The sequence below is a fragment of the Hemitrygon akajei genome, chromosome 10 (assembly GCF_048418815.1).
Source record: "Hemitrygon akajei chromosome 10, sHemAka1.3, whole genome shotgun sequence".
NCBI lineage: Eukaryota > Metazoa > Chordata > Chondrichthyes > Myliobatiformes > Dasyatidae > Hemitrygon > Hemitrygon akajei.
This window is the reverse complement of record NC_133133.1, coordinates 142,049,754-142,066,548: the sequence shown is the minus strand read 5'-3', so window position 1 is coordinate 142,066,548 and position 16,795 is coordinate 142,049,754. Positions and strand designations below refer to the sequence as shown.

Here is a 16,795-nt window from a genome sequence, read left to right as displayed (position 1 = left end):
TTTCTTTGAAGTATCCAGGAAAAGTCCTGAAAACAAGGAAAACATATGCCTGTGCTTTAATAAGGCAAAGAAAAAAATAAAGCTCTGGATGGCGGACATTACGAACTTTAAACCAATATGACTAATGTCCTTTTTTTGTAAGTTGACAAATTAAAGCATGGTGTTGGGTGCCAGATCAGAATATCACTGATTCGTGTTGTGATATACATTGTTTTGCACAAGTACTAATGAGCATGTACTGTTCATTCAAATGTATCTTTCAGCACATTGGCAAACTGCATGGCCACAAAAGTCAATGAAAAAAAGAGAGAATCACAACAAGGTTGGTTGGGCCTCTGAATTATCTGAATCTATATACTTGCAGTTCCCAGCAGGGCTCTCTAAACCTGTTATTCCCAGTAGAAACTTTCACGAGACGCTGCTTAGGTCAAAATATGGCAATCACACTGCTCCAAAGGAATCTCTGTCTATTTCCCGTACTTCCTAATTCTGTAGTGGAGAGACCAGGAAACATTCTCACACTCTGGATCTCAGCTCTGATAGCAAACATTTTCCTGACCTCTCATGTTCGGTACCCCAACACTGGCTCCAGTACACACCCTGCTCGAGACCCCAGGTTCACGCTTAAAATTAATAAATGAGCCAGTAAACTCTCAGCGCTTCTGAAAAATTGAATGTCAGATTCATACATATTGGAAAGGACCAGATTGCAAAATCACCAGACCAGTCGGGTCTACACTCAACTTGTGATGCATTTATGCATAATCTATTAACTGCTTAGACTATGTTTGGCCTAGCTTGCTCCATCTGCAAGATATTCAAGATGATGTACTCCTTTGATTTGGGTGGTACTGTACACCCCATCTTAAACTTCAACATAGGAAAAGAACGTCTTCTTAAAGGTACAATATCATTTTATATTTTTTTTTCAATAATAGGTGTAACAATAACTGAGGTTGTTTAGCTATTTACTTACCAAACCTCCCCATCATCATCCTGCAATATAAAAAACAAAAGTTAATAATTAAACTCAACTGTTTTAACATTTTTCCTCATTACAAAAAGGTTGACTTAATGAAATTCCTGAGAATTTTATTAATACAATACTATATAAAGAAAAATTATAAATGGATCCAATTGTAAAAGAGTTTACATCATATTATTCTCAAAGCAACAAAACAATAGTACAGTGGATTCCAGTTAATTGGAACACTTCGGGACCATTTTGGCCCAATGAAGGCATGCATGCTCCAACCATTTGAAGTTTCATGGAAATAGATTAAAAAGGTATAAAGAGACATACTACTGTTTCATTGAGTAACAAATTATGTATTTAAATGAATTACAGAACAAATTTTTAAAACTATCAATATGACTATGGTACTATAAATTATGTATTAGTTCCTAATAGCAATCAACAGAGGAATTCATACAGTGTATGCTGCCAGGTTCTTTTGATCGACTGTAAATGACCAAAATCAACGCAGACACCTAGTACAATGTCTTCATACAATGCTTTAGGCAACTGCATCCTCCAGATCTTCATTTTCATTTTCACTTTCAAGCCGATTGCCGATACCTTCAAATTCTTTGTGGTTCCTAACTTGCTGAAGTATTGAAATTGTTTCGTTTTCACTCCTGTTTCTGGCATCTCCAAACCTGAATACTTGAAACCGCTGTGAGCAACAGTTCTGAATTATCTTACTCCTTATTTCTTGCCAACTATCAGTGACACGGGCAACACTATTTAAAAACTGTTCATTCAAAGCATGCTGTAGTAGCTAACAGACACACATGTGCACGTGACAAACGCTAGTTGGAAGCTTTTTGCCAATAGTCTCCCGTCTCAATCAAGCAGCATAAAGTCCCAAATAAACAAAGGGAATCACAGCTAAATTCTCGTTTAGTTTTCGTTCTTTCAGTTGTCTCAAATAAGCAGCTGCCCCAAATAACCGGCATTCACTGCATATGCTACCAAACAATTCTAAAATAGATTTTATAGTGACAGAAGCAGCTTTCTTACAAATAACTTCAACTTTTTTAATAGACATGGTTAAACCAACAGAATGGGTGTGAGACAAATGATAGTGCTCCAGAGTTACTGCACAGTTACTTGTGAAAATTAAACCCAGGAGGAAAGTTAATTCTGACTTTAGCAAAAAGCTAATACTGAAGTTTCACACCCATCTTCATAACTTGGCCAACTAATAATACACCTGTCACCATTTCTTCCAGAATGCAGCCAGAATGATGGCATATTTTCTTGCTGCGAAAGCATCATGAGTAATTATTTCAATTCCAAACAAGCCCAGATCCGTTAGTCACATGTGAGAACCAGCTGAGATTGTCTCTGGAAGAAACCACACAGAATCTGGGTAATGGAATTTTAAATGTCATCTGGAAAAGGTATGTACATTATACACTCAGCAGCTTGCACACTGAGAGCATGTTGCCTCCCAGACTGCTTTTTGTCTTAGATCAAATTTCAGCTCTTCAGCATGGGCTGGTTGGTGGAAAAGGTAAATTCATTAGGCGAAACAGGAAAGCGAACACTCCAGAGAAAATGACCATACCTGGGAAGTTTTCATAAATATTTAACAATGAACCTGTTCTAAAAACATCCGGAATTAATAGTACACATTGCTTTATTTCTCTTCAGCTGTACAGTTTGTTTGATTCATGGTTGAAATAAACTTACTCTGTCGTGCTGGTCAACTCCTCTGTAATGTGGGATGTGTGAAGTATCCCTTCTCTCTTCTGAAACCATAGAAAAAGTCAACTATTCAGAATAAAAAGCAACTTAGCCATTTAGATATTCACTTTATGCCCATAATATAATCAATTTTGTTTCATTTGCAGGTGGATAATTATGCAATAAAAACAACTGGATTCCGGTTTCACAGCTTGAGTTTGATGGGTCATAACTGTGTGTGTGCATGTCAGGTTCAGGTTAGGAATGTAACATGTTCTTGCCATTTGGTCAGAAAAGGTTAGTTCTTTATAATTAAATGTGTGAAGTATCAGTATTGTGGAGTGTGATAGGACCGATCATCTTCATAGATCTAGGAAGGAGCAGATAGCACAAAAACAAAGTAGTTCTGTTTCTCAATGTAGTTTCATTTTAGAGCCAGAGTATCTAAGCCAATCTAGAAAGGACAAAATTATATGCATCAAGTTCAGATTGGATCAAGTACATCAAAAAAATATTGAATCAAGTCGGAATTGACTGTTATCACTTGGGTTTGGTATGTGCTTCAATTTTACATGCAACAAAAACACTAAACACAATTAAGCAACATCAGTGCAAATAATGAAGAAAATGTATCTTCAAACATCAATTAAAACATTGAGTGATACTATACATGTCTCCAGTTCCCTCTCTAACAAGTAAATTATCAAACACAGTCGATAATAAGTTAGGTAATCAAAGTCAAGTGGCTGGTTGAGGGATTAGAATTACCATTAGCCTTAGGTCTGAAGGAAAGGAAGGGGAAATGAACTATCCAGCAATTGTGTTAACTCTCACTGTCATTGGCACACAACGGTCCAGTGCATAACGTCCACAAAACGGTACTGTTGCTATCCCAAACACTACCTCCCAAACCTGTGAGCATCTCCCTCAGGGAGAACACAAGCAACAAGCATCTCTAAATGCTTTCACGTTCAGGACCTCTCAAATCACATCAATGTGTCGAAATTCTAAAACTTTCAGTAGAATTATGGGAATTTATCAGAAGAACTGCAATGGCTCAAGACATTCAGGAAAAACTTTTTCACCCAGAGAGTTGTGGATCTATGGAATGCTCTGCCTCAGAAGGCAGTGGAGGCCAATTCTCTGGATGCTTTCAAGAAAGAGTTAGATAGAGCTCTTAAAGATAGCGGAGTCAAGGGATATAGGGAGAAGGCAGGAACGGGGTACTGATTGTGGATGATCGGCCATGATCACATTGAATGGTGGTGCTGGCTCGAAGGGCTGAATGGCCTACTCCTGCACCTATTGTCTAATGACATTGGCTCTCCACCAACTTCTCAAGAACAATAAATGATGGGCAATAAATGAAGAATTTTTCAGAAATACTTATAAAAACACTTAACAATTAATAAGTAAAATATTTATTAAGTTATAAAAACCTGTTGGGAATGCTGGGAAAAGGCAAAGTTAATCTAATAAACTTGATTTGCTTGGTAATATTTATTTATTGAGATACAGCGTGGATTTGGCTATTCGAGTCCTTTGAGACACACCGCCCAGCAATCCCCCAATTTAATGCTAGACTAATCACAGGACAATTTACAATTACCAATTAACTTACCAAACAGTATGTCTTTAGACTGTGGGAGGAAACCAGAGTACCTGGAGGAAACACATGTGGCCACAGGGAGAACGTACAAACTTCTTACAGGCAGCACTGGGAAGTGAACCAGGGTCACCTGTACTGTAAAACTTTGTGCTAACCACTATGCTACCATGTTGTTCTCATATGGGGCAGTGTGCCAGGGAGAACAGCATACCAATAAGCAGTTAAAAAACTAAAATAAAGAAACTGTAGAAAGAGTCATGGGAACCATTGATTGCAGTTAACCCCTGCTGCAGGACTTCATACTATAAACCCAGGAACCACCATCACATTCTGATAACTAATATCCTTAACAGAATATTAGCTAACTCAAATTTTTATAAGATATATATAGAAAGAGCTACTTTGTCAGTTCTCCACGTGTCTGCCTTAGAGAAACTCAGTTTTAGATGTTTAAAAAAGGCCCTATGTAGCTATGCAAAATTTTGAACAATCAACTGGTTTCTTTTTTCCACCAAAACCACTCACGTTGTATTAGTAAGTGGCTTTGTGAAGGTAAAATTTTGTAAAAGGTGCAAAGCAAGAATAGATGATGGAACTTGTTGGTAAATGATACTAATATTCAATTTATGTTACTTTGTTCAGCTTAACTTGATTTTGGGAGCATGGCAAAAATTGCTACTTGGGTTATTTGGTTTGATTCCTTCAAACTCTTCAAAAATTTGGAAATCTTTGTCTACAGAACACACCTATACATTAGTTGGTTGTTTATTAAAATTAATAATGATATCTTTATCAAGTCAGATTGAGAAACAGGTAGACACAGGGGCAGAGAGGGAGGGGGAAACAAACGGATGGGGGCGCTGGAGAGAAGGGTCTACCCTGACTAGAAGATTGTAAATAAAAAGGGTCTGCTTCAGCATGATTGCCTGCCTGCATGTCTCCAAAAAAACAAAAAGATCTCTCTGAAGATTTTGACAGCCTGATCAGGGAAAATAATTGAGTGAAATCACCTTAAAAGTCAATGAAAATACAAGGTGAGAGGAGGACTACAGCAGATCATAATCAAATAGATGCAGAAGGAAATAATGCTCTGAAGCAGTCAAAATGAATTAATAGACAAACCAGACAATAAAATGTATTTACATCTTTTTTCTAATATATATCAAAGATAGGAATTGAAGATACAATAGAAGTAGATGCAAAGCAAGTTCAGTGAATTGATTGAGGTGGGGTGGTTTCAAGGCTAGCTCTGAACAAAAAAGGCCATTATCTAAATACCTATACCTTTCTTCATTTTTATTTTATTTATTGTGCTGTGCTACATAGCAACTCCCTATTTAACCCTTGCCTAATTACAGGACAATTTACAATGACCAATTAGCCTGCCAACCAGCACATCTTTGGACTGTGGGAGGAAACTGGAGCACTCAGAAGAAACCCACACGGTTACGAGGAGATCGTACAAACTCTTTCCAGAACGGGGCATGAATTGAACCTGGGTCGCTGGTACAGTAAAGCATTAAGCTAACCACTACGCTAACGTGCCTCTCTGCTTAGATGTAATTTCTAGCAAAAATTCCTCCAATTTTTCTTGCAAGCGAGATGCACGACAGAAATCAAACTGATTTTGCAAAATACAGATCTCCACTGAATAAAGCTAACCATATTTCCCTTAGACACAAGGAAATCTGCAGATGCTGGAAATTCAAGCAACACACACAAAATGCTGGTGGAACGCAGCAGGCCAGGCAGCATCTATAGGAAGAAGTGCAGTCGACGTTTCAGGCCGAGACAGTCCTGACGAAAGGTCTCGGCCCGAAACGTTGATTGTACTTCTTCCTACAGATGCTGCCTGGTCTGCTGCGTTCCACCAGCTTTTTGTGTGAGTTGCTCATATTTCCCTTAGTTTTACCTTGTAAACAATATTCAAGTGCTACCTGCATGTTTATTTTTCTTATTACAAGTTGAGAAATTGCTGCAAAATTTTCATTCCTTTAATCCCAAGTGAAGAAACTATCAGTATTTTCAAAAAAACTGACATTTCCTTCTAACATCTTGCTCATTACTCCCCAACCTTTTGATATTTTAAAATTTCTAGGCCAAACAAGTCTAATAGCATAGAATCAATAATTACCTCACAATGTTTAAAATTTGAAGTTTCACTTACCCGTACAACCACTAACTGCACAGCGACATGCTCTGGTAATCTAACAGGGGCTCGAAAGTGCATGGCCAAAGCCACAAGAAGGTGAAGAATGGCCACTGTGTTTTTTGTGTGGATCGCTACAAAAGAAAATGATAATTTTATTACAGTATCACCAAATTTAGTTTTCAAGAGCTCCAACTCAATTATATAACTGTGCCACATTAGGTTATAAAAGATAAATGGGTCACTTGGCACAATGGTATATGCTACCAATGCTGCTCCCTTTCCGATCTAATCAATCTACCAAGCTACTTCCAGGCCGTCAACATGGATGACCCGAAAACAGCAGCTCTCATTGAAAACAATGGAAATAGTCAAATATTCTCATTTTAGCCTGCCACTGCTAAGAACCATAAATCCATCTATGTTGTGTACAGTCAGTGAAGTTTTAATGTGAAGGAACAATCTATCACTGCTTAAAACAAACATAAATAGACCAGACTGTGGCCAGCACACCGTCCCTTTAAGAAGCAGCCAGCAAAAGAGGGATCGATGTGCTGGTCTCATGGCGTGTTTATAATAAAAAGGAGGTTTTTAACTCCCAATACCAACTATCTTGCTGACAAACGTACAGTCTCTGTAAAATAAGACTGACAATCTCAGAGCTAGGGTGCTGCATCAGAGGGACGCTAGGACCTCATGCGTCCTTTGTTTTACAGAATCTTGGCTAATCCATTCCGTGCCAAACACAGTGATTCAAATAGACGGGTTTGCAATACATTGTCAAGATAGGGTGGTTGAGTCTCTCAAAAGCAGAGGTAGAGGCGTATGCCTCATGATCAACACCTGGTGGTGTACTAATATGTGGGTGATGTCCCAATATTGTTCACCAGACTTGGAGTACCTTGCAGATAAATGCTGGCTGTTTTACCTGCCACGGGAGATATCAGCAATCATTTTGATAGCGCCGTACATTCCACCTCAGGCCAATGTCATACAGTGCGACACACAGCAACAACCTTGTGCTAAATGTCAGCAGGATCAAAGAGCTGATTGGGGACTTGAGGAAGGTTAAGACGAGGGAGCACAAACCAATCCTCAGAGGGATCAAAAGTGGAGAGAGTGAGCAATTTCAAGTTCCTGGGTGTCAATATCTCTGAGGACCTAACCTGATTCTAACGTATTGTTGCAGCTATAAAGGTGACAAGACAGTGGCTTTATTTCATTAAGAGCTTGAGGAGATTTTGTTGGTCAACTAAAACATTTCAAAACTTCTACAAATGTACCATAGAGTGCACAGTGACTGGCCGTATCACCATCTGCACAAGATCGAAATAAGTCATAGAAAGTTCCATCATGGGTACCAGCCTCCATAGTATCCACAACATCTTCAAGGAGCAGTGCCTTAGGAAGGCAGCGTCCACCCTAAAGGACGCCCACCATGCAGGACATGCCCTATTCACACTGTTACCACTGGGAAGGAGGTGCAGAAACCTGAAGGCTCACACTCAGTGATTCAGTAACTTTTCCCCTTCTGCCATCCAATTTCTAAATGGACATTGAACTACCTCACCTCTTTTTTCATTTCTGTTATTTTGAACTACGTATTTTAATTAGCTATTTTATTTATATATATATATATATATAACAGGCAATCTCAGTAAAAGTAAAAACAGAAGTTTCTCCTTAAAATAGAATAATATTTCTCACTGACTTAATAAGCAAGAAATTATGAAGCTTTAACCGAATTAATCAGCATTGACTTTGAAAAGCTGATGTAAATTCTGCATTTAGTAATATTCCACATGTGTACTTCAATACACAAAATGCCATTAATTGTTAGAAAGGACAGTACTTTGTGGGCATAACAAATTATATTTACAATTTCCCTTTTATTTTCTCTGAATCCAATTTAAACTACAATTTACAAGAAATATAAAATATACATATTGCATAAAAGTTAGATATTTTAATCTCAAAGTTCATCCACTGGAAAACTGAACAAATGTGCCAAAGTGTAAAATTTGCATCAATTCAGAACTACCTCAGTGACCAAAAGTCTAAAAATTTTGTATAGACGTAAAGTCAAATTTAACAACTTCACACTCACAATCAACACTCCATTTGATTGCCCACCCTTGAGGTCGAAGTAGATTATTTACAGATTCCAGCACTGTCTGAAGTTTCTGCTTCTGCCCTATTTCAGACTGCGTCACTTCAGCAACATTCAGTTTACGACCTGCAAGTTTTTCTGCATAAGCAAAGAAAGAGATTAAAAGATAAAGTTTCCGAATATTCAAAAATAAATTAAACTGCAAGTACTGACTTCAATGTAAACCAATATGCAATACCATCTAACATTACAGTTTAACAATGGTAGAAATTATGTAAAGCAGACAATCCATAATGAACATGCACAAAAAATATTAAGATTTTAAGTGGAAAGTTCCATAAATATGTTTGTTCAAAAATATTATTAGCTTAATAATTTATAATATCTTCTATTAATTCCAGACTTAATTCCTGCTTGCAAGCTGCTTTTTCCAGAAACCTTTGGCTGCAATGCGGTGGCCTTCTTCAACGACTGCAATTATTACATTCTGTTTTGAATTGACGATTTATTGATATTGTGATGACCCACTTTCCAGCGCACTCGAACCGGCTCACAAAATGGCGCACGCCGGCAGAGAGGCCGGCCCCAAAAAGGGCACCAGGCCTTCTTCACCAGCGAGGGGAAAAGCCCGCACGCGGGAAGGGACTGTGAATATGCGCCCCCAACAGCATTCCCGCTTGGGGAGGGCGGAAACGGGAAGGCTTAAAAGCGAGGCCGCGAAGTTTGAATAAATCTTTTACGCAACTGCAACTCACCGTCTGCGTGTCGTTATTCCAGCGCTGTGTGTAGCACACCGCTACAATATGCTATTATAGTTTTAAATGGTATTCTTCCCATGTACTCTGCCATTTATTTTAGCAAGGGGGTGAAATAAATGGCAGAGTAACACAAACACAAAAAGTACCTGCAACACAAACTTACTTGATCAAAGCTTAGGATGCACAACTGCTGTGTGAAATAAAAAGGCAAAGGAGTAACAATTGGATATTTGAACACAAATTAGATCGCATTTTCCTGTGGGTGGATGAAAAAGGTAATTCAAAATGTTTTTTTCAGTTTTCAAAACAAGAAATCAGAGTAGCCACAGGATCAGCCAAGATGGTGCTGCAAGTCATGAACAGAGCTTAAATGGAGGGAAAGAATGGGATGTCAGGTAGATAGCAAACTCACAACACGGGGATTTGAGAAGGAGGTGCATAAACAGAGCAAAGAATGGAAGGATTGGAAGGTATTGATCAGAAAGGGTTTAAGCAAAGCAGCAGACCTGGAGCGAATCTGGGCACTCAAGGCGGAGAAAGCAATGACAACAACAATAAAGACAACCACAGAAATGATAAGAGTGACACACGGTAGTACAGTGGACAGCAGCTTGTCAAATGGAGTTTAATATGGAAAGGAGCATTTTGTGTTTTGTGGAGGATAGGGGTGAAAAGAAATATAAATGGAAGGACAGTACACATTTTAGATGCAGAAATCTAAAAAGTTCAGCTGAGCCAGAGCTGCTTATCCCTATACCCAAGACAAGATGAAAACATGATGAATAAAGCACTAGGATTACTTGTATTTACACATATTTAAATTCTGTTCTTAAAGGTTAGCATTTTATCTCAGAACTGTACTGCACAGAATGGACCCTTTTGGGCCACTTCATCCATATACAAGTTAATCAAAAGTTTCATTTAAGTTATTCTTGTCATTAAACTTCAGAAACCTGCAAAGTATATAAAGTTCCAAAATTTCCAGCAGTTTATCAAGGACAAAGGATTTCAGATCTCAGAAAAAAGCAGAGTTGTTTTCCTTGGAACAGCGATGATCAAGAAGTGAACTAATACTTTTCATGAGGTTTGATGGAGATGAAAAACTCCCCTCTGCATGGATTAATAACACTGATGGCAAATGACACAAATGCAACCAGTTTCCTTTCTCAGAAAGGTCCTTAACCTCAAGAAATGGTGGATTTCACTACTTTAAAAAGGCGTTGGCAGCTACTTCGATTTGAGGAACTTAAAAGTTGCCGAAAAATTAGGAAGCACATGTCCAGGAATGATTAGTCTTTATTAACCAGCACATGTACAACCGGCTAAATGGCCTCCATCGGTGCTATGTTGCAATGATCTTATGAAATTGAACATTCTCTCAGGAATTCTTCAGTTAAAAACCTGAACAGTCATATGGTTTACTGTAGTGAAAAGTTGAAAAACTGCAGGACATTGTCTTAGAAAAGAGCACAGTCAACATTTCAGGCCAAGACCCTTCAGCAGGACTGCCCTGATGAAGGGTCTCGGCCTGAAACGTCGACTGTACTCTTTTCCATTGATGCTGCCAGGCCTGCTGAGTTCCTCCAGCATTTTATGTGTGTTATCTGGATTTCCAGCATCTGCAGATTTTCTCTTGTTTGACATTATCTTCAGAATGGCAATTCATGCTGAATCTTCAATATACAAAGAAAGGCTATGATGCACATTGTGCAAGAGTGTTAAAAAGATAACTATTTATCTGACGTCATTCCCACGGATGCTGTCTGACATGCTGAGTTTCAGAATTTTGCATATGTAATAATTTGTCTGTTTGGAAAGAAAATCATTTAAAAAGAAAAGGGCAAGATGACAGGTATAAAATAAAATGACAAAAACTGACAGGCTCATATAATTTAATGCTCATCTCTTCATCACTAAAAAGTATTTTCATGTTACGATTGCTGTTCTCACCTAGCAATTTCTGCAGAACCTGACCATCATAAAGATCTTCTTCCAGTGACTTCACTATTATTCTTTCTTCAACAAGAACATCATTAATCCAGTCAATTAGAACCTAAAGAGGGTTTAAATAATTATTTCATAAATTAAACAATGTATAAGCTAATAAACTGAAATACTGTCAGCCTAACTATCAACAATTAAGGGCTTTTAAACAATTCCTCAGTTTGGTGGCTTTACTTTGATTTCTTTCTAGCATCACTATAATCATCCACCTGTGAGGTTACCAAATGTAATAACAGCAGTCTTGATGAAGGAGAAATCATACCATCATCTTCATCATACATAGGATCATCTTAGAAATAAACCCCAACATTTGTTGGCATTTATTATAGCATCAAAGCACTGTTTGTAGATCGGTAACTGTGTGAAGCTTCACTTCCAGTCCTCCCTCCCACATAAACATTACTTTGAAACCATGCATATAAAGTCCACCATGGTGCCAGGATCTCACTGTGGTTTCTTACTCTCATCAAGATTAATTGCTCCACCACCATTTTATGTCAGCTCCAAACTTCTTGATGCTTTCATTCAAATTACCGCCAAAGGCCGAAGAAAACAATTGCAAAATCAATTTCATTAGACTATAATAGTAATTAGTCCCCTTGATAATTTATGCCTCCGAGACCACCAATTATTCTGTCTAAAAACATTCATCCCAAGGTCTTCCTCAAATTGCAGAGACATACAATTTGAAAATTTGAGTATGTATTTTTGACCCAGCTTTCTGTAAACCACAGCTGCAATACCCAAAAATTCAATCAATGTGATGTGATATGGCCTTTTTTAGATGTAACTTATATTCTTGCCAATTTTCTAATATACACAATAACTTTCATAATTGATCAAGATAAGCTGATAATGATAACTAAAACATTTTCTATCAACAAAAATTGATAATCTTCCTCAACAACATATGGATGAAGTCAGTCATACGAAGAGAAATAATTATGCTATACAACAAAGAATCCTCAGGCAATTTACAGTGCTGGACATTTTATCACATATTGTAGTTTTGCAAGTCATTACAGAATGGCTGTAAAATAACCAAAGTTAAAACAAGATAGTGTCATGACCTCAGCCCCCTCCTTCAAGAGAATCGCAAGATCGCTATTAATTTGGGTCTTGGACCCAGGAAATGAGAGACAATGCCACAGAGTTGACCATTGTTCTTAGAGGCACCTGTGTGAATTGCAACTCTCTAGTACGTGCCAGATATCAGGGACATGGACACCCTCGGGCAATGTGGTGTGGGGATGGCCTCACCCTACCTTGATTGACATCTACAATCCTGCCAGTCCAGATAAAAGGTGGGCTGCCGAGGCAGGGCCTCAGACGCACCAAGGAGACACACGAAGAAGACACGATAGTGCTTCCCGTCGGAGCGGGACGCCATTCTGAAGGAAGCCACGTGCGTTTGATTCCGGATCGGGAGTCTGTGGCTGGAATCACGGACAATCACTTTTAACTAACAACCGGGAAGCCTGCTCTTCTGATTCCACGGCGGTGCTCCGTAGGGACCCGGGCAGGTGAAGCTGTTTAATGACATCTCTCTCTCTCTCTTTCTAACAAAAGTGCACCAACGTGACACCACAACCGACGGCGGCTGGTGGAACTCCAGTGATCTAAAAGACCTTTAGATATCCAGCAAACGATATATATCTACATTACCCCTAGACAACGATAGAGCTTATTTCTGATTGATTATTACTATACCTGTGCTTTAGATTGAGTTGTGACGACGTATATGATCTGAATGTTTTGAATTAACCATACGTTTGTGCCCCTTTATAAATAAAAACGTTTGAAAATAGTAGCACCAGGCTCAGCGGACCCATCTATCTTTGCAGGTAAATTACCCGGTTACTGGGGAACGTAACAATAGTTACATATTGGAATTACATTTCATTCTGGTACTTTACCTTTACAAGTTCTTTAAACTTTGCTTCTTCCTTAGAATATGGCTCAATCATCGTGCGTTCTTCATTTTCCTCTATAATTGAAGCCAAGTGAATAAAAATAAGCAGTAGTAGGTAAACAAGATAGTTGTGTTTGTCAGATAAATCATAATTCATTATGGAATAATTTTCAGAGCCAACAAGGAAGGCAACAATAAAGTACTGCATGTGTAAAGGAAACGTAAGTTTTTAAGTTATCATAAATGTTAGCACAAATGATACTAGCACTATAAGGAGGAAAACCAATCAGACATTGAAGAAATTATTTTAAGAACTTTAATTGTAAACAGTGGATATTTATATAAAAAAAATAAGGAAAATGGTTTCTTAAATACCTAGCATGGTATCCTCTGGGTGAACGTCTGCAGGTGTAGGTGACAATGGAGCGTTGATGGCATTTTTACCTTCTTCTTGTAGGTCACTCACTAAAGAGGAAATAGAAGTGTCCGAATTAGATGAAATATTTCCAATAGTCAATTAAATCTGACAATGCAATAGTTCCAAAGAGCAGACATTGATGGTGAGCTGTCTATAAAATAACTGTACAGAAATATACTCAGCTCTCTCTACTGCCCTAGTATTACTTTGGATCTAACTACAAAATAATATTTTCTTTAATTATCCATTTACAAATTCATCATAGTTATCAGACTTATTTTGTAATACTCACAGTCAGAGATGACTCTTGCGTTCATGCAAAAATAGGGCCATGTATATTACAAAACCTTCAGAAGCTGAAGGAAATACAGTAGATGCCAGCTAATTGGGTCACATCAGGACTAGTACATTTTGGCCTAATTAAGTGGCTGCCCCAATTAGCCAACGTTTCATGGATAGTTAAAAATGTATTTTAAAAAACTGAGTAACATATTACGTATTTAAATGAAATACAGAACAGATTAGAACACTATTATAAAACTATGTATTAGATCCTAATAGCTATCGACAGAGGTATTCATCTAGTTATACGTTTGTACATTGCCGTATTCTTTTGATTGACTGTAAATGAACAAAATCAGCGCAAACACCAAGTACAGATAACACTAGACAACAAATTTTTTTGTAAGTGATGCTTCCTCAGAATTTTTTTTTGTTTATGACAGACCACTTGAAGCTGAACACAAATATGTCACATAGGAATTCTGGAGAACCAAGAAATTAACTTCCAGTGAATATATAGGTTTAATTGCATAACAGTGCTGACACTTGGCAATAGTTTAACTAAGCTTAAAATATTTTGTTGATGATTTCCATTAATACTCAGTGTCTGAGTATTGGGCTTCTCACTTAAGTGCCCAACAATAATCAGCCAGCAGTGATGGATCCCGGTTGCTCTGATACCATGACCACAATTATAACTATAGGTGATTCCAGCATCCTGAAATCCATAAGAAACATCCAAAAGTATTCAGGAAACAAAATCTTTGTTGTCCAGTGTAATGGACAGCCTTCATACAATGCTTTCCACGATTGTATCCTGCAAATCTTCATTTTCACGGTAACATTTGAGATGACTGTCAATACCTTCAAATTCTTTGCAGTTGTGAATTGCTGAAGTAGTGAAATTGTTTCATTTTCACTTTCGGCCAGTTCTAGCATCTCCAAGCCTGATTGCTTGAAACCACAGTGAACAACATTTCTGAATTTTCTTGCTGCTTATTTCTTGACAACTCTAAGTGAAAAATTCACTACTTTTTGAACACAAACACACACAACCTATGCTATTTAAAAACTGTTTGCTCTAAGCACATACACAAGACTGACGCTAGTTAGAAATAGCTCGGCAACAGTTTCTTATCTCAATTATGCGGGATATTGTCCCAAATAAATGAAGGGAATTCCAGCTATTTTCTTGATTAATTTCAGTTCTTTAAGAGTTGTCCCAAATAAGTACTGCTCCAATTAAGCAATGGCCCAATTAACTGGAATGCACTGTACTTCCATCAGCCAATCACTCACTATGAACAATTCCTCCCTCAATGATTTAAAAATATTAAATGTTAAAATAAGTAGAAATTCTACAAAAAAATGACTGAACTTTGTTTCCATCATTAGAATATGAGAAAAAGTTAGCCAGCTGGTCTTCCAAACCTGTCTCACCAGTACATATCACTGTGGCTGATCTACACCATTCCCACCTGCACTCTGGTGCCTTAACTTAGCTTATTTCTCAAAACATGTATACAACTCCTCCACAACTACCTCTATCGATCTCACCTCCACAAAACACCAGGATAGAGAGTCCCTGCTGTATAACAAGTGATCAGTTCCAATGCAAAATCATCAGCCTGTAATATGAACTCTATCTTTCTTTTTCCAGATATGCTAAGTGACTGGCTGTATTTTCAAGAATTCTCTTTTATTTCAGGGACCCAAGCAGTCCGTTCAGGTGAAGCAGCAACACATCTTATAGCTGGAACACATTTTTTTTCTCTCTCTCCTCTATCTTCACTGAACTCTTACTGTTCGGCCAGACAGATCAGCTATGACTAACTAACAAGCCTTCACTGCTCTCACTTAGATGTTAACAAATGCAGATATTTCCTCGGGTAAAGCTTCAGGTCCAGATGGTTTTTCCGCAGAATTTTTTAAATCCTTTTCTTCTATACTTTCTCCTTGGCTTTGTAAAATTTTTAAAGATGCATTAAGTATAGGTAAATTACCACAATCTTTTTATGAAGCTTCTATTTCTTTAATTCTTAAAAAAGACAAAGACCCGACTGAATGTGCATCCTATCGTCCTATATCTTTGCTGAATACGGATTTTAAGATTTTTAGTAAAATTTTAGCTATTAGATTAGAAAATATATTACCTCGGATTATTTCTGAGGATCAGACCGGATTTATTAAAAATCGCTATTCATCTTTTAACATTAGAAAATTAATTAATATTGCTTATACCTCTACATCTAAAATCCCTGAATGTATTATCTCTTTGGATGCCGAAAAAGCATTTGATAGAGTCGAATGGTCATATTTATTCAACACATTGCAACATTTCAATTTTGGATCAAAATTTATATCATGGATTAAGTTAATATATCATAAACCTTTAGCTTCGGTTTTTACCAATAATCAAAAATCCCCTTTCTTTCAATTATTTCGCGGTACAAGACAAGGTTGTCCTTTGAGCCCTTTATTATTTGATATTGCTTTAGAACCTTTGGCTATAGCTATTCGTGAATCACCCAATATTTTAGGCATTACCCGTGGAGAGGCGATGTATAAGGTATCATTATATGCGGACGATTTATTATTATATATATCTGATCCTGAAAAATCTATTCCTGCTATTTCTTCTTTACTTGCTCAATTTAGTAATTTTTCTGGTTATAAATTGAATTTTAATAAGAGTGAACTTTTTCCATTAAATATGTATATTCCAATTTATAATCATGTACCATATAGAATCGTTACAGATTATTTTACCTATTTAGGTATTAAAATTACTAAAAAACATAAAGATTTGTTTAAAACTAATTTTTTCCCTTTAATAGACCAAATTAAGCAACTTGCTAATA

The 16,795-nt window shown here is 37.4% G+C and overlaps 1 protein-coding gene across 4 annotated transcripts in view; it reads right to left on the bottom strand.

The window, feature by feature from the left end:
* The window catches only part of LOC140734743 (beta-parvin), a 70,240-nt gene that overhangs the window by 18,989 nt on the left and 34,456 nt on the right, over nt 1–16,795 (bottom strand). For all 4 annotated transcript variants that reach the window (XM_073059157.1, XM_073059159.1, XM_073059160.1 and 1 more), the window contains exons 2-8: nt 13,610–13,699; nt 13,239–13,309; nt 11,269–11,371; nt 8,558–8,698; nt 6,469–6,584; nt 2,699–2,757; nt 977–996 (exon numbers count right to left, since the gene is read on the bottom strand). In XM_073059157.1, the coding sequence (XP_072915258.1) occupies nt 977–996; nt 2,699–2,757; nt 6,469–6,584; nt 8,558–8,698; nt 11,269–11,371; nt 13,239–13,309; nt 13,610–13,699 (600 nt within the window). The remainder of the gene's footprint in view (nt 1–976; nt 997–2,698; nt 2,758–6,468; nt 6,585–8,557; nt 8,699–11,268; nt 11,372–13,238; nt 13,310–13,609; nt 13,700–16,795) is intronic.